Raw genomic sequence first — 24,969 nt, forward strand, 5'->3', positions numbered from 1 at the left:
CTATCCTGTAAATGCGACTTGGAGTCCTACCACACCTGACTTTGGGTGGAGAAAGATGGGTTCATAAAGGTTAAGTGGAACACAAGATTCACAAACATCAAAGTGCATACTGATTACCTGAAGATCTTGTTAAAATGTAGATACTTATTTAGCATGTGAAGGCTGAGATTCTACATTACTAACAAGCTCCCAGAGGATTCCCATGCTACTGATTTGAGCGCCATCCTTTGAGTATCAAGAGAGTACTTTGCAAATACAGTCATTCATTAATTAAACATTATTTAATCCTAATATGTGCCAAACACTGAGCTAAAAAACTGAGGAAGAATGTGACATAGTCCTTGCCCATAAGAAGCCCACAGTCTAATGTTACAGGAAACATAATAACAAATAAGTGCTATGAATTATACTGAGAGGAAGAGAAGCCACAGACAGAAATAAATTATTTGCCAGTGGGAGCTAAACAAATGGCACACATGGATGTAAAGATGGAGAAAATAGACCCTGGGGACTGTGAAGATAGTGAGGAGGAGTTGAGGGTTGAAAAATTCCTACTGGATACAATGTCCAATGTTTTGGTGACAGGTATACTACAAGCCCAACACTCACCATTATACATGTAATACCCATGTAACAAACATGCACATATAACCCTTGAATCTAAAATTTAAAAAAGAAAAGGACTACTTGCAATCTAGAAAAAGAGACATATTTGATAAAGGTTTGTATCAAAACTATACAGAGAACTCTTAAATTCAACAAGAAAATGAACAACCCAATTAAACAATGGGCAAAAGATCTGAACAGACACCTCACCAAAGAGGATACATGGATTACAAATAACTATATGAAAAGATGCACAACAGTATATGTCATTAGGGAATTCCAAGTTAAAACAATGAGATACCACTACGCACCTATTAGAATGGCAAAATTCTGAAACAGTGACATCACTAAATGCTGGCTAGGATGTGAAATAACAATAAGTCTCATTTATTGCCGGTAAAAATGCAAAATGGTACAGTTACTTTGGAAGATATTTTGACAATTTCTTACAAAACTCAACATACTCTTACCATACAATCCGGCCATCATCCTCCTTGGTGTTTACACAAAGGAGATGAAAATTGAAATGTGAGTCATAACCACAATGCTGTCTCGTACCAGTCAGAATGGCTATTATTAAAAAGTCAAAAAATAACAGACACTGGTGAGGTTGCGAAGAAAAGGGAACACTTATACACTGCTGATGGGAGTGTAAATTAGTTTAACCATTGTGGAAAGCAGTGTGGCAATTCCTCAAAGAGCTAAAAACAGAACTACCATTTGACCCAGCAATTCCGTTACTGGGTATATACACAAAGGAACATAAATTGTTCTGTTTTAAAGATACATACAGGCATATGTTCACTGCAGCACTACTCACAATAACAAAGCATGGAATCAACCTAAATATCCATCAATGGAAGACTGGATAAAGAAAATGTGGTACATATACACCATGAAACACTATGCAACCATAAAAAAGAATGAGATCACGTCCTTTTCAGGAACATGGATGGAACTAGAAGCCATTACTCTTAGCAAACTAAGGCAGGAACAGAAAACTAAATATTGCATGTTCTCACTTATAAGTGGGAGCTAAATGATGAGAACACATGGAAACATAGAGGGAAACAACAGACATTTAAGGCCCACTAAAGGGTGGAGGTTGAGAGGAAGGAGAAGATCAGATAAAATAACTAATGGGTACTAATAGGCTTAATACTTGAGTGATAAAATAATCTGTACAACAAACTTTCCATGACACTGGTTTACCTGTATAACAAACCTGCCCATGTACCCCTGAATTTCAAATTGAAGTTTTTCTAAAACCCTGCACATGAATATTTAGAGCAGCTTTATTCATAATTGTCAAAACTTGGAAGCAACAAAAATGTCCTTCAGTAGATGAACAGATAAATAAACTATGGTACATTCAGACAACGGAATATTATTTACCTTTAAAAAGAAATGAACTATCAAGCCATGATAAGACACGGAGGAAACTTAAATGCATATTATTAAGTGAAAGAAGCAAATCTGAAAAGGCTACATGGGGCATGACTCCAACTGTATGGCACTCTGGAAAAGGCAAAACAATAGAGGCAGTGGTTGTCAGGGGTTGGGAGGGAGATGTAAACGAGTAGAGCACAGAGGGTTTTTAGGACAGTGAAACTATTCTGTCAATCACCATAATGGTGGATACATGTCATTATACCTGTCAAAACCCAAAGACCTGCAAGTGTGAACCCTCCTGTAAGCCATGAACTTTGGTTGATAATGACATGTCAATTCTAGTCACTGATTGTAACAAATGTACCACTGAAGTGCAGGATGTTGATGATGGGAGAAGCTGTGCATGTGTGAGGGAAGACGGTATAGAAACTCTCAATGCTCTCTGCTTAGCTTTGCTGAACCTAAAAGTGCTCTGAAAAAAAGTTGATATATTTAGCAAAATAGATATGATCACACCAGAGAATCCATTCTGGGGACTAGATAGTTTTGGTTGGTGCACAAAACTGATCAAATAAACCACATATACCAAACCTAGCCTCTACTAGGTTTCTCAAATTGTGGACACTGGGAAACATGAAAATCGATTGGCATGTCTTTTAAACATGACGATTACAGAACCATTTTCTAGACCTCCTGAATCAGAATTTCTTAGTGCTGCAAGCTAATAGTCTGCAGTTAGCAAGTTATTCAGGTCACTTTTATGTGTCAGGGGGTTTAAGAATCAGTATTCTATTCATGCCCACACATTTTGGGGTACAAAAGCAGATGCCAAATTGATTTCAAATAAGTTTTAATAACTTTACCTTCTTATTGAGCACAATCAACAAGCTTAAAATTTGTGAGAAACCATTAAATTATCTACATATTCTTTCTCTCAAACCATCTATAAATTAATGAAGTAAGCCATGTAAATAATAGTGAAATAGATTCATTTGGGAAAATGCATATATGTCTCTGACACCACTTGGAAAAGGAATAAAAACATAAATGATTTGTGATTTTGGCAAGCAGTACAAATATATTAATAAATCTTAGAGACAAATCATTATCAGCATTATCTTTACTATAAGACATACTAAGAATATGCTAAATAAGACAGAAATATTTTGCTTTTAAGTTTGAGAGAATCATAAAGGAACTGTTCAACTTTGTGTGTTCATCTGATAAGAGGACAGCTAAATGTATCCTCCCCATATTTCCTGTTTCTATTTTTAAGAATACCACAAGCAGCTATTCTAACATGTCTTTCTTACATAAGTTGTCCACAAATGCACCCTGGTTAAAGAGCCTATCTCGAATTGTTTGCTTAAAATTCTAGGTGTAATTGGCAAAATAACAGTGACTCAAAAGGATATCTGCACCCCCAAATCTAAGGAGCTAAAAATGCCAGTGTTACTTAAGAAAATCTCTCCGCCACAAAACCTCAGTTTTTTCTTTTTGTATGTATACCCCACGCATACTCTCAACTCCATAATTTCACATATTATTTTCTTTAATGGCCCATTTACTGTAGTATTTTGAGCTTCATAAGCAAACTGAAAATGTAATGTCATTTTGATCAGTTTCTCATGCACCATTTCTGTTGTCACCAACTCTACCTAAAACACACACACACACATCACATTCATTTGTGCAGCAGCTCAGCTTACATATTTGTTCAAATGGATTTTAGCCTTTGCTATCCACTTTGGATGAAGACTATTACATTATTCAGTAGCAGCACCTGAGAATTCTGATCGTCTCAAACTGTTGAATAAAATTATAGACTCTTTTTGAAATAATTTAGCTCAAGTGCTTTGGAAAGTCCAAAAATCTGAATCCATCTTTTGCTATACTCTTAAGTGGCTGCAACCTCAGTATTTTAAAATAGATGATTAGCAAACTAAAATATGTCACTACAGATGATTTGCCCTGATTCCTTAGTAAGAAGAACAGCAAGATGCAGATGTGGTGAATGAAAGCATATTGACCCCTACTGACCAATTGAATATTCTGGGTTTTCCTCCATTCCATTAATTGCACTTTAACTTGCTATCAAGTCAAGCATGAAGCAGTTTAAGCTATCTTCACTTACCCAATAATACCTATTCTAACTTTTAAACTATTCGGATGCCCATAAGTATATTAAATATATTAATTCAGCAGCATTATGTCACATTCCTATCCATTAGTCTATGTGATCCAAACATGAGTCTCTACTTTGCTCATAAATGTGCTATATGTTGACTGCTCCATTAACACCTATATTTACTTATCAATCTAACAGAGTAGATATAAGCATTTGTTTGCCAGGTATGGGGAACATCCACCCTACATCCAATTGGTATATTCTATATTTTTATTGCACCGTTTATTATTTTCATTTTCTTACATCAAGCCTAAAATGATTTCTCCTTTGCATTTAAGAAACACCATTCTTAGACTGACACAGGAAAAATTATTATGGAAGACTGACTTGAAATATACAATCATTACTGTATTTGTGGTTGGTTAGTCAAATTGGTACATTTTGTTTTCAAGAGTGTGTAGTGAACTGATGCAGATAACACAAACCTCTTTTCCCTATGGAGTCTTTCCAATAGCTTCAAAGGCAAGATCGAGTTTGTATATTAGGTAAAATGTAGCTAAAGTTTAAACATTCTACTATTCTGCTATTCATGATGTCAATCAGCTTTGGAGAGATTTTGTTGTCCGAGGCTATAACATAAAAAGTTCCCAAATAAGTTTCTGAGAGAAATTTTAATCATTTGTCCTATGGACCCTTAAGACCCAAGCACTAACATAAACATTTCTAAAGTAAAAATTCTCAAATTGAGAAATATTATTTGACATCCTATTGGGCCCAGACAGTGATGTCAACACACTGATCATTCAATGGTTCCTGTAGGAGTCAGAAACAGACTTAACTCCTCACACATATGGATGCATATTCTGTCGGTGCTTCTTTTACATTTCTTGCCTGTCTTGAGTTCAGTCCAATGATGGAATGGTTCAGGGAAGCATAAATAATGCCCGGTTTGTTTTCTTCTAGGCATGGATTAGAATAAACGTCAGACCCTTCCTGCATCCTGAAACAAAAGTCAGGCTCATTATCATAAATTCCAGTTTCTGATAGCAGTACTTGGGAATTTTGCCTGGTGCTTGCTTCCGTTTGCTCATTCTTAAAGGGAACATCAACCTACAATAGAAAAAAAGGATGGTTTTAAGTGACACTTATGCATGGTAGTGCATATTCATTAGCAAACTATGAATGAAAGGCTTCAATGGAGTCATGTCCATTGTGAGAAATGATCAACTGTCCCTCATGGATGCTGCTGACATCTACGTTTTCAGCTAAATCTCAATTATTAAAGGATGAAAGGCTTGAGAATCACTATGTCACCTCTAAATAGTTATTTTGTGCTTTATTACTGGTCACTTTTGAGGTCACAGAATATGTTTTAATCCCCCTTCAAGATAAAAAGCATAGCCCAAATTGATGGAAAAAGCAAAAAATATCCTATGAAAACGTCAGGCAGTTTATAATATGATGAATAGCATTTAATGCAGTTTAGAATAAAAAGATTAAGGATAAAGCAGAACAGATATCGCCTAAGGGGGCAGAAAGGATAAATATTATGAGTTAGCAAGATACATTATTATAATTTGAGACCTCAAATTAAAGAATTGATGTCAGTTTTGGAAAGATAAAGCTTAGAAAAAGTTCTAAGACAATATTTCAGTTGTTATTTCTTTCAAAATTGTGTGTGTGTGTGTGTGTGTGTGTGTGTGTGTGTGTGTGTGTGTGTGTGTGTGTGTGACAGAGTCTTGCTCTGTAGCCCAGGCTGGAGTGCAGTGGCGCAATCTCGGCTCACTGCAAGCTCCGCCTCCCGCGTTCACGCCATTCTCCTGCCTCAGCCTCCCAAGTAGCTGGGACTACAGGCGCCCACCACCTCGCCTGGCTAATTTTTTTGTATTTTTAGTAGGGACGGGGTTTCACCGTGTTAGCCAGGATGGTCTCAACCTCCTGACCTCGTGATCCACCCACTTCGGTCTCCCAAAGTGCTGGATTATAGGCGTGAGCCACCGCACCCGGCAAGAAAATTCTTACAGTTTCAAATATAGCCAAATATCTTAGAGCTTCTGAGAAAGAGGTAAATTTGTAGAAACAAACAGTAAAATTAGTCCTGACGTTTTCCCACTCTGCAGTTATTTATTAGCCACTCCTACCTATACAAAGTTTCACCTGACAAAGATGTGTTCATTCTAGGGGCTATTTCAGTTCTTTAAATTCAAGTTTTGCCCATCGATTTATGCTCTTGACGTCTAGCCTAACTCCTTTAAGGTATCAGGTATACAGTCTGAAAATCTACACACTTTATCTGGTCCTTTGTCATCCTCATTGTGCTATGTGCAGTAGGATGTCTGTGGCAGATTTCCTTGGCAGAGCTCTATCATGCGAGCATGTCTGGCTTTACCCTGAGAAGCTAGGTAAGAATTCCTGATACAGTGCCACCCTCTGATGTGGTGGCTGCCCAGAAATAACAGTAAGGCTGAGCGACTGAAAGAGGCAGAGGTTGCTTGGCTAAGATAAAAAGTACTCCCAACTCCACTGGAAGGAGCCTGGTTGAATTCAGTAGGTGGCACACTTAAGAAGGCTGTCAAGTGAACTGAAAAATAGCCGTTAGTCCTCAATATATCAACAAGGATCCTGTGATACTTTTCAATCTGTTTAAGCCTGTCAATTCAGTTGCCTGTCTCTCATCCCAAGAAAAGGTTCATTTCCATGAAAAATTTTGTTAAAGTGAATGGAGCAAAGGAAAATCTAGTGCTCTGCAGCACCCCTGCTGTGGCACCCCGTCAAAGTGGCTGGCTGCCACAAGGCCAGGGCACCACAATGTGGTGGATAGGGATGATAAAACCGGAAACAGCAATCCCACCTTACATTCCTATGGCAGATTGAGGTATACAAAGCACTTTAAAATTTGTATTTATAGTATATGTTTAGATATAATTCACATGCCATGAAATTCATCCTTTTAAGTGTACAATTCAGTGGTTTTTATTAGGCAAGCACTTTATGCCCTCAAAGCATCATTCTGGATTAAGATCAGAGCTTTGGCTTTCATATGTACCTGTTATGTTTGTACCAGTTCCTTTCCTGTCACCTTTGTACCAGTTCCTTTCTGTACTTTGATTTCTCCACAGTTCCCATACTAGTTTTACGTTAAGAAATATTTAGCCCCAAGGATCTAATATGGTATCCTTTTGATTATTTTCTGAAATGCTAGACAACTGAAATGGGGCAAAAATCTTCAGATTCTTGTGACAAGCAAAAACACTTTAAAACAAACTTCCCAAACAATTGCACATACAGAAAATACCCTTTTGAATTAAGCTTCAAATCGTAATTTATCCAGCCTACACAGGAAGAAAAATGTCCACAGCTTAACCAACCTGGGTTTTACTTGCACAGTAAATTATTTAGATTTTTGTCTTAAATAATTTCATAGCTCTCTGGCCTTATTGTAATCAAATGCAATTTTTATTATTATTTACTATAGAAAGAAAATAACATTCAAGAAAATTTCCCTATTTGAGGGAACAAAGCCTTAGCACTCAACGCAGTACCTACTGATGCTCATGAAAACTTAATAGAAGTTTGTCAAGTTGAGTGTATTTGGTTTGGTTTAAAATTAAGCAGCTGGGTGGGGAATGTTGAATGCCATTTAATATTATTATTGGCTGTATTGACTTTGTCTTTTGTGGAATTTTTAAGAGGGTTGCTACCTCTTTATCACTATTTTTCCTTACTGAAACACACGTACACATCAAGTTCCTTTGCAGTGTCTCATTTATGACTGTTTAGTTTTAATTAGAGAGCTTCAGAATGCTTTTCCACAAATATATTGCCTCGTCTTGCATTCGTTTTTAGTTCTAATATCGCCATAACATTCAACTCAAAAGAAAAGCCTACATTTATTTTCCAAACCTCGTAGGAAAGACTGACTTCAAAATTCCCTTCCTTTAGTCTGGGTGGTCCCTTCCTTGATGAGCCCATACACATTGCCAGGGACCTCTGTGCAATAACTAAGCCAAAGATCATGCCTCTATTTTGCTGGTGCTATTTATGAAGATATCTAACAATTTTATGAGGTTTTTTATGGGTTCATTCTTTCATCAGCTCCCTACTCTCTTCCAGAAAGACCTTAAGGTGTTTACATAAAAAATAAATGAATAGCCTGAAGCCACATAACAGGCAAGAGCAGAGTCAAGGTTGTACGGTTCAGTCTCTGAATTTTCTGTCTTGGATCTAGACTGCCTCCCATGAACTTCCAAAGAATCACTTATTATGACACTTGTTAACCCTAAAGAGCCTTTGCTGCATAGAGAGCAGAATGCAAAATTCACATCTTTAAAAATAGCTATATATATATGGTACATAGAATAATGCCTGGCACATGGTAAGTGTTGTATAAATTCATTGAATAAATACATAAACACAGTATAACACAAATTGCGTTTGTTTCAACAGATACATCAAGTTTACCAGGGTAATTTCCCGTCCTGCTGTGTCAGAGAGTTCATTTTGCTTTCCTGGAAGACAAAAGGAAAAGAAGTAATCAAAAGGAGTAATGAAAGCAGAAGTAAACCACCTTGCCACCCATGCTTACCCTGTTGAATGCCAGGGATAGTGTTGTTAGTTTTGGCTTGTTAATTTGCTTTGCCTAGCACACATTTGTTTGTGAGAATTCACAGTGACCAGCTCTCTCTCTGGTTCATCACTTTTCAGTCCACATAGCCCCATGGCATATCTAAGAGGAAGGGGAAGGATCTAGTATATCACTTGCAAGAGACTGGAAGTCCTTGCTCTGGGGACATTCCATACTCAATGCCAGAAATGCTGCTGTCCTGTCACCTATGTAGCCAAGATCTCCTACCACCTAGTTCACTTTGGATGTGGTAAATCAAAAGACTTATCCCTGACTCCTTTTCTGAAGTTCTGAGAGAGGTTCCAGCAGTCTCAAGAAAGATGATGAAAGATACAGAGAGGCTGTAGAAAGAGCCATGGAGTTGCAGATGAAGAATTGGAGCAAGAGAGAATTCTTCAGAATCCAGAGAAGGTTCTGAACTCCAGAAGTTCTCACTCCAAAATATCAGAAGCACTTTTGCCCAGTCAAAGGTTATTCCTGTGACACACAGAATAAGTGTTGCTCTATCTAGCTCAGTTTCTGTAACTACGCTGTAGCTGGTGTTGTGAAAACAGGAATGGGAGAGAATGGAGGAGAAGAAAAAAGAAAGAGAAAACTGAAGTAGTTCAGGCCAAAGCTAGATCAGAATTCTCTATGCTTTCCTCTCTTACTTATTTGGTCATGACATTGAGGGAGTTCTTACAAAAGTAGAAAGGAATTATTTTCAAAATATCACACCATTCCCATCATAGCCAAACCCACATTTTTCAAATGCATTATTGTTGGGTAAGGATTCAGGTCACGCCTATGTTTATAATGGCAACAGAAAGTACAGACATATTAATTTTCTCTGGGAACATTGGTTCTTCAATCAGATAAGGGTGTGTGTGGGACTGGCATGATGTGGTGTGGCTGTGAAAAGAGGATAATACAAAATAAATCAGATCTCTTGATCTGAGAGATTGTTTCAACTTCCAATCCTGTTAAGGTTTAGAAGAGCTCTTTCTCACACAAACCTAAGATTGATGTAAAGAGAATGATGAATTCTCAGCAGTGGGCTGTGCTTGCCACAACTCTAGCTGGAACACTGTGCTGTGGTAAGCATGCCTCTCTCGTGACTCAAGGAAGCCCCAACCAACCCATCTGGCTTTTTAGCACAAGTATGAGTTGTCTTCTAGAAAATCATTATCCATGGTTTACAGGATTGGGAAAGAAAACAACAGGAAGAAAGTAAAAATCCTTTAGCCCCAGAAATAAGACTGTGTGATACTGGGGGCAGAGAGAAAATAGAACCCACCTTGATGCCTTCTCAGGAAGCAGAAGAGGCAGAAACAGGTAGTGATGAGTAGAGGCAATCCCCCCAAAGGAAGTAAACTATACAGGAGCCATGGTCTGCTTGCCATTTCGTCCTTGGAGGGTCGTTCTGAGGCACTTTTTACATCTGGAATGTTAGTAAATGCTAAAGAAAGTTAGGAAATCTGAGATACATTGGGATCAGCAGCACCCCTCTGCATTGTCAGAACTTGAATGAAGGAGATTTCAGGCCAATGCCCCCATTTCTCCTTCAGAGGCATTCCTCAAGAATACCAGTGCCCTCAGCCTCCTCTTACTTTCTTGCTGAGCAGATGTGGCTCTGCAATAATTTATCTTTTGCAGAAATTCTTTATTCTGATAGAGTTAATCTTCCACAGAACAATCTTCATGATAGCTGTCAGAAGGTACTTCTTTAAGATTTTCTACTTATGGTATCTAACTCTCATATTCATCACTTAAGTAGGAAAACCATTGTCTTTATTTTGCCCCAAGAATAGACCCAAGTCAGATAGCTAGTGAGTGGCAATGGGAACTCAAGTCAACATGTTTGTAACATGAAATCCAAGTTTCTTCAACACAATGTCCTTTCCTTGTCTCATAACTCATCAGAATCTCCAAATACCAAATACTTTTGATATCCTCAAAAGTGCTCTGCATGGCACACAGCTAATGCGCATTACCATTGATCAATGTTAATATGCATTGAGGTCCTGTTTGTCTGCACTTGTTCACAGCTCATTAGCAGGTTGTGAAACAATTTAGTAGGTCAAAAATAGCATTTTAAAAAAGGAAACAGAAGAGGATAGAAATCATCAGAATGCATCACACACACTAGAGCAGTGGTTCTCAAGCAGGACAATTTTGGCTCCAGGGAACAGGTGGCAATGTCTGGAGACATTTTTGGCTGTAACAAGGTAGGGGGAGGGAGGCTGGCAACTGGTGAGTAGAAGCCAGGGATTCTGCTAAACACCCTATACTATACAGGATGCAACCCCCACTTAGTGCAACAAAACACTATCCAGACCAAAATGTCAATGGAGAAACTCTGTCTTACAGTTAAGTAAGACCTTATGAAACTTTTTTATATTTGTGTGTATTAAGGGTTGTGATGTAAGATGTATTTTTTCTTTTTTTTTTTAATTTTGGGTTACTATTAACACAGTATGAAAAATACTGGAGTAAGATATTCTAAGGTCTGGCTTGGTGGCTCACACCTGTAATTTCAGCACTTTGGGAGGCCGAGGCGGGTGGATCACTTAGATCAGGAGTTTGAGACCAGCCTGGCCAAAATGATGAAGCCCAGTCTCTACTAAAAATATAAAAATTAGCTGGGTGTGGTGGTGTGCATCTGTAATCCCAGGTACATGGGAGGCTGAGACAGGAGAATCGCTTGAACTCGGTAGCTGGAGACTTCAGTGAACCGATATGGTACCACTGCACTCAGCCTGGGTGACAGAGTGAGACTCCATCTCAAAAAAAAAAAAAAAAAAAAATTCTATTAGTTCTATTATAATGTTATTTTGTTTCGCTAGATGCTTGGGTTTGGGGTAAAAATGATTAAGGGCAATTGAAACTGCACAAAAAATGGTTTGGTTATCCAGAGTGGTAACAAATGTTGTCTATTGATGCTGCAGCTGCTGTTTAGTTAGTGATCAGTCAAACCACTGCCAGGTGTGCCAGAAACAGCTGTCTGGGGGAGGGTCTTGGATAGCAATGGGGACTAAGGTTTCTACAACAGATATCCTAATACAAACAAATCTGCTGGATCAAGAAGATCCAACTTCTGTTACTTCTTTAACCCCCCAAAAAACTAATTTCCTTAATTTTACTTGATTAGTTTGATCAAATAAAACTAATTCAGAACAAACTCTTTCTCTATTTCAGAACAAACTCAAAACTCCTCTAACTTATTTTGAGTTTGTTCTGAAATAGAGAAACAAGATAAAGAACTGAAATTGATTGAGAAAATAATGAGGGTGTACACCTGCATATGTCCAAAACCAGAGCTAGCCTTGGGGAGGATTCCAGTGTTTGCACACTACCAGAGAATCCAACAATCCATCTCAAGATAAGTTAGCATCATTTGTGGAACATCACCCCAAGATCATTGACACAAAGTAAATTCCTGGGCTTATTTTGAAGCTCACTGAAAGACTGTAAATACAACACAATCTTCGTTTGCCTGCTTTGATCTCCTCTTCCCCATTCCTTAAGCATAAGGACACAGTATAGCCTGTACAATGATACCTCTGACATCTGGAATAAAAAGAGGCACATTCAGCAGGTGCTCCAAATCAGGGTGGAAGTCCACAAGGACTTCCTGCCCTCTCACTCCACACCCACTTTCCTGCCACAGATAAGGATCACATTTTGAGGAAGTTCTTTTTTCATTTTTCTTTTTTTTGAGACGGAGTCTCGCTCTATCACCCAGGCTGGAGTGCAGTGGTGCAATCTCGATTCACTGCAGCCTCCACCTCCTGGGTTCAAGTGATTCTCCTGCTTTAGCCTTCTGAGTAGTTGGGATTACAGGTGCCTGCCAGCATGTGCAGCTAATTTTTTGTATTTTTAGTAGAGATAGGGTTTCAGCATGTTAACCAGGCTGGTCTCAAACACCTGACCTCAAGTGATTTGTCCGCCTCGGCCTCCCAAAGTGCTAGGATTATAGGTGTGAGCAACTACGCCCAGCCTTGGGAAAGTTCTTAATCAGAAACTGACGAAAGGAAGTTTGGGAAGGGTGAAGTGGCAGGCCAATGGATGTTTCAATGACTGTTCCCCAGCTCTGTCAACTTTTCCCCTAGGACTTTGGCTTGTTTTACAAAGTCCTAGGGGAGAATAGTGCTTGGGAGAATAGTGCTTTCCCAAGAGCATCCAAGCCCCAACGCTGTCACAGACCTGTTCTTACATGAACTTTTAACTTGAACATAAACAGCAAAAGAGGGTCACATATAAAAACAAGAAAATGTCCAAAATCACTTTGGAAATATATTTCACAGGAAAACACAAAATATTTTTTATCAGACCTCCAAAATTTCTTTATGAAAAGCATGGTCCTTAAACTTATTTCCAAAATATATTTTTCTCCTCACCTTATACTTGGTTCACTGAGCACTTTCAGGTTCAGAAGGAAAAGGAATTTTTCTTTGACCCTCCCTGTTATTTTTGTTTTATTATTTTGTTTTGTTATTTTGTTTTCTCACCTAGATTAAATTAGTTTTAAATCCACACAGAGTTTAAGTTAAAGTTAATTCCTAAACAATTTACCTTTTGTGAAGGAAGTAGAAAAAAAAAAGAAGAAATATTACACAAATTCCTGCCTTCCAAGACATTATAATCTTTCATGGGACCTAAAGCACATTTCCACACATTACTACAGTGAAAGGAAATGATAAATGAGAGGCACAGACCTTAAATGGCATCCAAATTGGTAAAAAGGAGTGATCCCTTCCCTTCAGGTGATCATGAAAGGCTTCCTTAAGAACTTGGAAAATAAGCTGAGATTGAAAGGAGGGGTAGAATTTCCATAGGTGGAGACAGATGAATGGGTGCTCTACAAGTGGCAAGAGCAGCATAAAGGCAGGGCTATGATGAAGGTGTGGTTATGGCAAGTAAGGCCATTAGGCTAGAGATGAGAGGCTCTATATGGAATGCAGAAACAATCTAGAAAGGTGATGGGATCAAACTGTGGAAGAATTTGAATGCTGGTGAACAAAGATGAGCCCAATATTGTGAGCACTGGGGATGCTATGCAAGAGAGTGGTGTTACGAAGGAAGGGTATGAGGTAAATTAAGTGTATTTGGCTGAAATGGACCCAAATGGGGAAACACTAAAGACAAAGAGTCCAATCATAGAATTTATTGGAATTATTTAGAAGGAAGATAATGATGGTGGGAGATGCTCATAGAAGCAATTGGAAGAAACACATCACAGAGTGGAATGTTGTGGAGAGACAAGAGTAGGAAGCAAAGAAAATTATCTGGGATTTGCCATAAGGATCAAGAGCATTAATTAACAAACTGATAAGGAAGGGAGTGATAAGATGGGTAGATGAGTAGGAAACTAGGAGTTGAAATGTTCGGAAAAAAACTGATAAAGCCCTTCATGTCTCCTATTTAGCTCTTAGACTTTCTCTTTCACCACTTCATACTTCACGTACTTTGTTCCATAAAACCCCCCAGGGCTCAGGAATTAGGAGGGAATGTTATTCCCTTTCCCCTAAAGTTGGGCTCTTTCCTCCACAGAATAGATAGACTGTTGATCCTAATCTCAGCCCCAACTTGATCCCTAGAATAGGCTCCTTTATGCACTTTACAAACTATAGACTATCTTTAGTTGTCATGAATGACCCAAATATGGGATAGAGCAGAAATTGTAATGTTACTTTTGTGTAATAGACTTTTGTATCACAATTAATTATTAACTTCTGACCTTGCATCTGACCTTGGCTAAATTCATCTCTCGTATAGAAGTAGATTAGTTCCCATAAAGAAAGACTGAATTACACAAGAAGGCTTCTCTTCAAAGGAAGGTGGACTCAATACCTCAACATTTAATTTTATTATGCATTATGTTAATACATTATATAAAGTAGTTAATAGCACTTATTTATTCAATAGTATATATCATTCTAGAATTAACATTTTGCAGATTTTCCTTATTTTTGTAATTTATTTTGCCTGTTTACAAAACAGTATTTGTTAAAAATTCAATATTTTGTCTCATTAATGTGAATTAATAATGCAGTTCTTTCCAGAAAGTGTTCATTCCATACATCCTTAATATAGGCTTCTCCAGGTTAATGAAGACAATGTTTGTGCTTTGCATATACTATATTCTTTAATTCATTTACAAAGAAATATTTAGTGAGCCCCTACCATGTTCCAGGTACCCTGACATCTATCATACAGAGCAAAGATGTTTAAGACACAGCCTCCATCCTGAAGGGGTTTATCAGCCAGTGCATGGATGGTCACAAGTAACTAGCACTGAGCTTGACGCTGTATTTGCAAAAGCAGAGTCCCTAACTCTGCCATCGATTTCTTCTATATTTCTATATTTCATAATTGAAGGTTGCTGCTATCACTAAAGTGCTCTGCATTTTTTCATGGGGCTGCTGTAAGAAATTTTAAACTGACTTAAAGCATTTTAAAAGAATTTCAATGGGTTCCTTCATTGTGCTAATTTGAGGGAGTTGCAAGACACTCAAAAGTAAGCATATAAAGTAATAAGTTAATGTTAAAAAGAACAGTTGTAAAATGTATGCATTCAAGTGAATGATGTCCATAAAGGAACTAAACTGTATGAGGGTGCATCTAGAGTTCAGCTATGCTACCATTGCAATAACCCTCTTTTGAAATTTCTTCTTCCCAATAACCTTAAGGGTCAATTTATGAGCAACAAAAGAAACTCCAACTTATTTCTTATAATTAAAGGGCGCTCTTTTTTGATCCAAATATATTTTTATTGTGGTAAAATACATATAACACAAAAATTACCATTTTAATCATTTAAAATGTACAATTAAATGGCATTTAAGATATTCACAATGTTGTGTAAACATGACTACTATCTAGATTCAGAACATATTCATCACCCCAAAAGAAAACCTATTAAGTAGTCATGCCACATTCTTTATTTCCTCAGCCCCTGGCAACCACCAATTTACTTTCTGTCTCTATGGATTTGCCTATTTTGGATATTTCATAGAAACAGAATCACATCGTATGTAAACTTTTGTGTACATCTTCTTTTACTTAGCATAATGCTTCTGAGGTTCATCAATGTTGTAACATACGTTAGTACTTCCTTCCTTTTCTTGACTATATAATATTCCATGTGTGGATAAACTACATTTCTTTTATCCATTCATCAGTTGAACATTTAGGTTGTTTCCACCCTTTGGCTATTGTGAATAGTGCTGTGATAAACATTCACGCACAAGGATTTATGTGAACATATATTTTAATTTCATTTGAATATTTACCTAGGAATAGAATTACTGGGTACTGTGACAACTAGGTTTTATCTTTTGAGGAACTGTTAGACCACTTTCTAAAGTGACTGCACCATTTTACATTCTCATCAGCAATGGATAGGGTTTCTACTTTTTTTTTTTTTTTTGAGATGGAGTCTCGCTCTGTCACCCAGGCTGGAGTGCAGTGGCCGGATCTCAGCTCACTGCAAGCTCCGCCTCCCGGGTTTACACCATTCTCCTGCCTCAGCCTCCGGAGTAGCTGGGACTACAGGCACCGGCCACCTCGCCCGGCTAGTTTTTGTATTTTTAGTAGAGACGGGGGTTTCACCGTGTTAGCCAGGATGGTCTCGATCTCCTGACCTCGTGATCCGCCTGTCTCGGCCTCCCAAAGTGCTGGGATTACAGGCTTGAGCCACCGCGCCCGGCCTAGGGTTTCTACTTCTTCACATCCTTGCTAACACTTCTTATTTTCTATTTTTTTTTTATTCTAGTCATTCAATGGGTATGAAGTGGGTTTTCATTGTGATTTTGATTTGCAAATCTCCAGTAACTAATGACACTGAGCATTTTTTTTCATATGTTTATTGGCCATTTATATATTTTCTTTGATGAAATGTCTATTCAAGTCCTTTGCTCATTTTAAAATTAGGTTGCCAGTCTATTTGTTGTTGAATTTTAGTGTCTTTTGATGCACAAGTGTTTAATTTTTATGAAGTCCAATTTATCTATTTTTGGTGTTATTGTTGATTACGCTTTTGTAATCATATCTAAGAAAGCACTACTAAATCCAAGATCAGAAACATTTATCCCTATGTTCTCTCCTAAGAAACCAGAGTTTTATTGTTTTATATAATGTAGTTTTTATAGTTTTAGCTCTTCTACTTAAATCTCTGACATTTTGATTTCTTAAAATGTGGTGTGAGATGAGGGTTCAAATTCATTCTTTTACATATGAATATCCAATTATCCCGGCACCATTTATTGAGACTATTCTTTCCCCCACTGAATAATCTTGGCACCCTTATCAAAAATCAATTGACTACAGATGTGTGGAGTTTATTCTGGACTCTCAATTCTATTTGCATTGATCTCTTTGTCTATCCATATGACAGTTCCACTGTTTTTTGTTTTGTTTTGTTTTACTGTCATTTTGTAGTAAGTTTTGAAATAGGGAAGTCTTAGCTTCAATTTTGTTCTTTTTCAAGAGTGTTTTGGCAATTCTGGGTCTGTTGCAACTCAATGTGAATTTTAGGATTAGCTTTTTTATTTCTGCAATAGCAAGAAAAAGCTGTTAGGATTTTAGTGGAACTGCATTGAATCTGCAGATCACCTTGGGGAATATTGCTATCTTTGCAATATTACATCTTTCAGTCCATGAATACAGAATGTCTTTGCATTTATTTACATATTCTTGAATTTCTTTCAGCCATGTTTTCTTTGTTCAGTGTACTACTCTTGTACCTCTTTGGTTAAATTTATTCTTAAATATTTTATTCTTTTTGATGCTATGGTAAATGAAACTGTTTCCTTAATTTTCTTTGTGGATTGTTTATTGCTAGTGTACAGAAATATCACTGATTTTTGTGTGTTGATCCTGTATCATGTGGAATTGCTAAATTCATGTATTAGCTTTAATAGTTTTAAGTAAATTTTTAAGAATTTTTCTACACGTAAGTTCATGCCATCTGTGAATAAAGTTTTACTTCTTTTTTTCTAAGTTAGATACCTTTTATTTCCTGTTCTTGCCTATTTGCTCTGGCTAGAACTTGCAGTTTAATGTTAAATCGAAATGGCAAAAGCAAGAATCCATGTCTTGTTCCTGCTCTTAGGGGAGAAGGCTCTAAGCCTTTCACCACTGAATATGATGTTGGCTATAAAATTTTTATAAACCAAATGTTTTTTACTCTCACTTACTCCCCTCTCTATGTATTTTTTCATGTTTTATTCAGCTTGGTTTCCCCCAGCTTAACTTCTATCTGTCCTTCCTCAGTTGTCAAAGCACATTAAAGGCCTCTGTCAGGGAATAGGGGAGAGAGATGAAGCTCTGAATATTCCCAGAAAATCATTAGGAAGTCAGGTTAGTTGTTTGCTGTTTTTCCTCTAAACAAACTGTGAACTATTAAGAAGTGTGTAACTGCTTAAGCATCACAAACATAAATTCAAGAAATTTTAATGAACAAAATAAAGAATAGAAAAATGGGAAAAAAAAGAAAAGAAAAAAAAAAAACCAAAGACAAAGAATCACAGAGCTATTAGCAACTATAGGTATTCACTTTATAATTTTTTCGATATTTCAGTGGTCTACTTTTGGACTTATCAAATAAATTTTATAATCCCTAAAGTCAAAAACAATAACTTTTATTATCTATTTCTCTACTCTCCTCTATCTCACTCACCTCAAACACACACATACACACACATATGTACACACCGGCACATAACAATCTGTGAGGTGTAGCAGATTTCAGATGTGCTATGGGAGTTGACTTTCTAACATAATCACTTGAGAAACTGAATCCCCCTCTTCCTGGAAATATTATGAGAAAAATATCCGATGGTCTAGATATTGAGAACTCACCTGTCACATACAGAGTTGTTGAGTGGCTTTCAATGACATTAGACAGAAAATTTGCAGAACAGCGGTATGACCCATTGTCACTAGGAAGCACTGGTTCAAAATGTAGAATAAAAAATGAACGGTTCTTCTCTTCTTTCCAACTTGTGTGTCTATCTTCAAGTTTTACACATGTTGTTCCATTGAGCTTGCACCAAGTCACACGAGGCCTGTTAGCACAGTATTTCACAGGGCATTCTAGTTTAAAGGGATCTCCTGCGAAGATGGAGTGATAGGATTGTCTCTTTATATAAAGCTGTACATCACATGATTCTTTGCCTAAAAGATAAAAACAAAACTAAAATCAAATATGTTCTTCTGGAAGTACCATATATATGTGACTTCATTAGTTCTCAAGCATTATTTGGTAATTTTCAAAATCAATTCCCCAATTTCTAGTAATTAAGCCTCACTAGCAGAATGTCTCATACATATTAGGCACATAATAAATATGTTTAAAAGGTAAAATAAATCATTTAATCCTCTGTCAGGCCTCTGAGCCCAAGCTGAGCCATCGTATCCCCAGCGACCTACATGTATACATCCAGATGGCCTGAAGCAACCGAAGTTCCACAAAAGAAGTGAAAATAGTCTTAACTGATGACATTCCACCATTGGGATTTGTTTCTGCCCCACCCTAGCTGATCAATGTACTTTGTAATCTCCCCCACCCTTAAGAAGGTTCTTTATAATCTCCCCCAACCTTAAGAAGGTTCTTTGTAATCTCCCCAACCTTGAGAATGTACTTTGTGAGATCACCCCTTGCCCCCAAAACATTGCTCTTAACTCCACCGCCTATCCCAAAACCTATAAGAACTAATGATAATCCCACCACACTTTGCTGACTCTCTTTTTGGACTCGGCCCGCCTGCACCCAGGTGAAATAAACAGCCTTGTTGCTCACACAAAGCCGTTTGGTGATCTCTTCACACAGACACGTGAGACACTGTCTTAGTCTGTTTTCTGCTACTATAACTGAATACCTGAGATTGGATAATTTATGAATTATGGAAGTTTTACTTGGCTCATGGCTCTGTAGGCTGAGAAGTCCAAGAGAATGGTGCCAGCATCTAGCAGAGGCCTTTGTGCTGCATTATCTCATGACAGAAAGGAGAAGGTGGAAGGGAACACACAAGACAGAGAAAAATGGGGGCCAAAATTTATCCTTTTATCAGGCACCCATTCCCATGATAACTAATCTATTCCTACAATAAGGGCATTAATACATTCATAATCTACTGATGTCTTAAAGGTTCCACCTCATAATAGTGTTACAATGGCAATACAATTTCAATATGAATTTTGGAGGGGGCATTCAAACCATAGCATTCTGTCCCTGGACTCATGTTCTTTTCACATACAAAATACATTCATTCCATCTCAATAGCCCCGAAAGTTTTAATTTATTCCAGAATCAACTCAAAACACCCAATTCAGAGTCTTATCTAAATGAGATATAGGTAAGATTCAAGGCACGATTCACTGTGAAGCATATTCCCTCCAACTATGATCCTGTGAAATCAAAACAAGTTATCTACTTCCAAAATACAGTAGTAGGACAGATATAAGATAGATATTCCCATTCCAAAAGGGAGAAATAGGCAAAAATGAGAAAGTAACAGGTCCCAAAACCCAACAGAGAAATAAAATGGCATTGCTGGGCTTGGTTGATGCTTCAGCACTCACAAGTTAGAGACTTCTACTTACACTCTCCCAGGCTAATGCTTCAGGCTAATAGCTCCACAGTTCTCGGGTCTCAGTGGAGGTCCACTCCCATGCCTCCACTAGGCACTGCCATGGGATTGGACTCTTCCTGGGCCCTCAGGCTGTCCACAACATCCTTTGAAATCTACATGGAGGAAGTTGTGGTCCACGCTTCTTGCATTCTGCTAGCCTGCACACTTAACAAGTGTGTGCCACCAAGGTTTACCAATTGCACCTTATGGAGTGATGGGTTGAACTGCACCTAGGTTCACCTGAGCCATAGCTGGAGCAGCCAAGGAGCACTGTGCTGGAATTCAGAGAGCAGAAACCTGTGGCAGATCTGGGCAGCAAGCCTGTAAAAGGCACTCCAGTTTCCTCTGAAAACAATTTGCCCTCTGAGCTCTGAGTCTATGATGGGAGGGGCAGCCTCAAAGGCTTTGAAATGCCTTCAGGGCCTTTTTGCAACTTCTTGAATAGTACTACACTCCCTTTTATCCATGTTAATCTCTTTAACAATGGTTACTAGGCCACACCCTTAGTATTTTCTCCCAAACATGCCTTTTCACTTTTTATGTGGCTAGGCAGTGAATTTTCCAAATTTTTCTATTCTGCTTCTCTTTTAATTATAAATTCCTTGTCTAAGTCATTTTTTTCCCTCCTGCCTCTTACTGTAAGCAATTAAAAGTAGCCACACAGCAGCCTAAATGCTTGGAGGCTTAGATATTTCTTCCACCAGATAATCCTAAATTATTGCTCTTAATTTCTACTTTCCGTAAAGTCCTAAGACATAGATACACTTCTACTAAGTTCTTAGGAACTATATGACAAGGATGGCCTTCACTCCAGTTTCCAATGGCTTGTTCCTCATTTCCCTTTAGTTATGCACTTTGTGTTGATGTGTATTTTTTTATTTTCCAGTAAAGTTAAGGCTAAGCACAAGATCCTAAAAGTATTTTCTTTTAAATTAATTTTTCTCCACTCTTACAGTTCTTTCTTAGCCTTTATTTCTATGTTTTGAACTACCCCCCTCTTAGCAATATGTCTAATCCATCTCCTTCGTTTATTTATTTCACTCATTTTCGTGCATTCTTCTGAATAGATTTACAGTATCATACATTATAATGACATAAGCATAATAGAGATCATAGCCAAAACTCTCTTTTAAATACAAAGACAGCTAAAGGCCTTGCCTGTGATCACACAGCTTGTCAGATGTTGAACCAAGGAGCAACTTTTGACCCTGAGTTTCACATACATGTCTATCCAGAACAAGGTTTCACCTCATTTCTACACCCTTGCCAGCATAAATATTCTCATTGTGTCTATTTTCTTACACCTAATATACCTTTCACTCACATCCTACTTAAAAACCCTTCCTGCTCACATCTCATTAATCTCTGCTCAGATTAACAGAAACTTGATTGAGTTTCCAGGAATCAGAGTGAGAAAAAAGACCTGCAGAAAACTTTTAGAACCTCTTAATATTTATTTATTTATAACTGCTTTGAGACCTCAAACAAGTTCACTTTAAGACTTCTTAATTCAGTTGCTTCCAAAAGTTCAGAACTAAAATGAAACCAACCTGAAAGGTAAGTTATAAGGATGAGGTTTTCAAAAAAATGAAGAGAAAGGGTAAAATATTTTACCAAAAGGAAGTGTACCTGAATGTGGTTAGACTTACAACAAAAAAGTAAGAAGGCCAGAGGCAGAAAGGTCAAGTGAAACTCTTGTTTCCAGAAGTCCGTTCCTCTCCCTGAAATTAACAGACTCCCTCAGCCTCCTAACTTCCCTTTTAATTTTCTTGGATAAGTCAATAATAGTTTATGGAGCCTATAAGTCTGTGCTAGAATTATGAAAAGCAATGAGATGGGTATAGTCAAAGATCTTTTACCCTCAGAGAGTTTACCATTTAATTGGTAAGGCGGGAGTATCTAACAATGAGGGCACCTTTCTTTTCTTTTCCTTTCTTTTCTTTCTTTCTTTCTTTCTTTCTTTCTTTCTTTCTTTCTTTCTTTCTTTCTTTCTTTCTTTCTCTCTCTCTCTCTCTCTCTCTCTCTCTCTCTTTCTTTCTTTCTTTCTTTCTTTCTTTCTTTCTTTCTTTCAGACAGAGTTTCACTCTTGTTGCACAGGCTGGAATGCAATGGCACAATCTTGGCTCACCACAACCTCTGCCTCCCGGGTTCAAGTGATTATCCTGCCTTAGCCTCCTGAGTAACTGGGATTACAGGCATGAGCCATCAGGCCCAGCTAGTTTTGTAGTTTTAGTAAAGACAGGGTTTCTTCATGTTGGTCAGGCTAGTCTTGAACTCCCAACATCAGGTGATCAGCTCATCTTGGCCTCCCAAAGTGCTGGGATTACAGGCTTGAGCCACCACATCGGCCAGAGGACACCTTTCTAGAATAAATTTACTATATACCACTCTTTGTTTCTTTCAGTTTACTGAGCTGAAAGCAAGTCTTGAGGGACTTTGCATGCTGGTTGTTAGGAAGCCTAGGAATGAATCAGACAGGATGTCTGCATTTGTGGAACTTGCCTTCTAATGGGAAATAAAAATGAATGACAATTGGGAGAGTGTTATATAACACTGTAAAGAGATATAAACAAGGCTGGGCATGGTGGCTCATGCCTGTAATCCTAGCAGTTTGGGAGGCTGTGGCAGGTGGATCACCTGAGGTTAGGAGTTTAAGACCAGCCTGACCAACATGGTAAAACACCATCTTTACTAAAAACACAAAAATTAGCCGGGTGTGGTGGTGCATGCCTATAATCCCAGCTACTCAGGAGGCTGAGGCAGGAGAATTGCTTGAACCAGGAAGTTGGATGTTGTAGTGAGCCAAGATCATGCACTCCAGCCTGGGCAATGGAGGGAGACTCTAAAAAAAAAAAAAAAAAAAAAAAAAACAAACCAGAGGTACAAACAACTTTGCATGGGTCTGCAGAAGGTTAACTTCAGCTGGGACAAAGCTTCATGGAAAGGCAATACTTGAGCTGAACCTCGGTAAATGAGTAGCCATTTGGCAATCAGAGCAGTGCATGGGACAGGGGAGGTATTTTAAGAATGAGGAAATGGAATGGAAAAGTCTTAGAGACCAGAAATCTCATGATAGATTTAGATCATTGATACACAACTAGATCATGGTTTTCTGACATGATGACATAGAGACCACCGGTTGTCTCAGAACAAATGGAATAAATATTAGGCAGGAGTTTAAACTTTGCTTATCCACTATGAAAAAATACAATGCCTAATTTTGGGGGATATTTATAAAGGACATGGAAATAGCTGAAAATGAGACTATTCCTTTGAACATGTCTGTTTCAAATGCTAACACACTGAGCGAATTTGAAGATAGTCCCCCAGTTTTGCTGGTCCTCAGTTTCTTCAAAATAAGATGAAAAGGTTGAGCTGTAAAAGTAAGAAAGTTCTAACTCACCATCCCGTGACCACACAAACACACACAACTTCACCTTCCTCAATGTGTGACTGAAACTATGAAATCACTTTTAGCCTGCAATTTCTCTTTCTATCACAATATATTACCTTTCTATTTAGCCACAGGGCTATCACTTGATGTTAGTGGCACAATTAGACATCACTTCAGGTTCTGTCTTTTGTGACTGTATGCTCCGGAGCAGTGCAAAAGGGGGTTAGGGCTGGAGAAAAGAGCTAGCTTTTTGAGTTGGTGACATCACTGATTCACAACGGGATTATGGAAACATTGCAGTTCCTAAATATTCTTATCAGCAGGATAATGACCATTCACAATCATATTGACTGGCACAGGAATTTTTCTTGAAGGGAGGAATGAACCAATGATGGATGCAGGCTTGCAAATAGGCATTAAAATGAAGAGGACTCCCTGTGTGCACAAACAAGGTATTATAATACTTCCTATCTCTCAGAGGCTAACACTGATGTTTATAGTGGAAAAATGACCCACTGAGACAAATAGCACAATTCTATTTTTTTTTTAATTTATATATTTTTTGAGATAGAGTCTCGCTCTTGCCCAGGCTGGAGTACAGTGACGCAATTTCGGCTCACTGAAGCCTGCGCCTCCCAGGTTCAAGCGATTCTCCTGCCTCAGCCTCCCAGGTGGCTGGGATTACAGGTGCCCACAACCATGTCCAGCTAATTTTTGTATTTTCAGTAGAAACGAGGTTTCGCCATGTTAGCCGGGATGGTCTCGAACTCCTGACCTTAGGTGATCCACCCACCTCTGCTCCCAAAGTGCTGGGATTATAGGCATGAGCCGCGGGGCCCTGTTGACAGATAGCACAATTCTAATTGTCCATCTGACAAGCTTGTTAACAGTCCTTTTCGCCTGTCCTGAATTATGCGTATCCATCTGATGATACTCAGGACACACAAAGCTATCCCCCAAAAGTTTGTCTTAGCAAATAAATATTTCCTGAAGAGGAATAACTATGACAGTTGCTTTTGGCTGTTACTCAACTTCCAATGATCAGTTATTTTATCTCATTTTTTATTTATTTATTTTTGAGATGGAGTTTTGCTCTTGTTGCCCAGGCTGGAGTGCAATGGCGCAATCTCGGCTCACCGCAACCTCCACCTCTCCGGTTCAAGCAGTTCTCCTGCCTCAGCCTCCCAAATAGTGGGAGCTATCAGTTATT

At 38.1% G+C, this 24,969-nt stretch overlaps 1 protein-coding gene across 3 annotated transcripts in view; it reads right to left on the reverse strand.

Moving 5' to 3' along the window:
• Positions 1–3,056: 3,056 nt before the first annotated feature.
• BTLA (B and T lymphocyte associated) overlaps positions 3,057–24,969 on the reverse strand; it is a 35,423-nt gene continuing 13,510 nt past the window's right edge. For 2 of the 3 annotated variants that reach the window (XM_023213132.1, XM_023213123.2), the window contains 4 exons: positions 18,594–18,908; positions 10,027–10,170; positions 8,588–8,634; positions 3,057–5,236 (listed from right to left, as the gene is read on the reverse strand). In XM_023213132.1, coding sequence (XP_023068900.1) covers positions 4,961–5,236; positions 8,588–8,634; positions 10,027–10,170; positions 18,594–18,908 — 782 coding nt within the window. In that variant the 3' untranslated portion in view covers positions 3,057–4,960. The remainder of the gene's footprint in view (positions 5,237–8,587; positions 8,635–10,026; positions 10,171–18,593; positions 18,909–24,969) is intronic. The other variant, XM_031935131.1, reaches the window with a different exon arrangement.

Source organism: Piliocolobus tephrosceles, chromosome 2 (genome assembly GCF_002776525.5).
Source record: "Piliocolobus tephrosceles isolate RC106 chromosome 2, ASM277652v3, whole genome shotgun sequence".
In the NCBI taxonomy this organism is placed as follows: Eukaryota; Metazoa; Chordata; class Mammalia; order Primates; family Cercopithecidae; genus Piliocolobus; species Piliocolobus tephrosceles.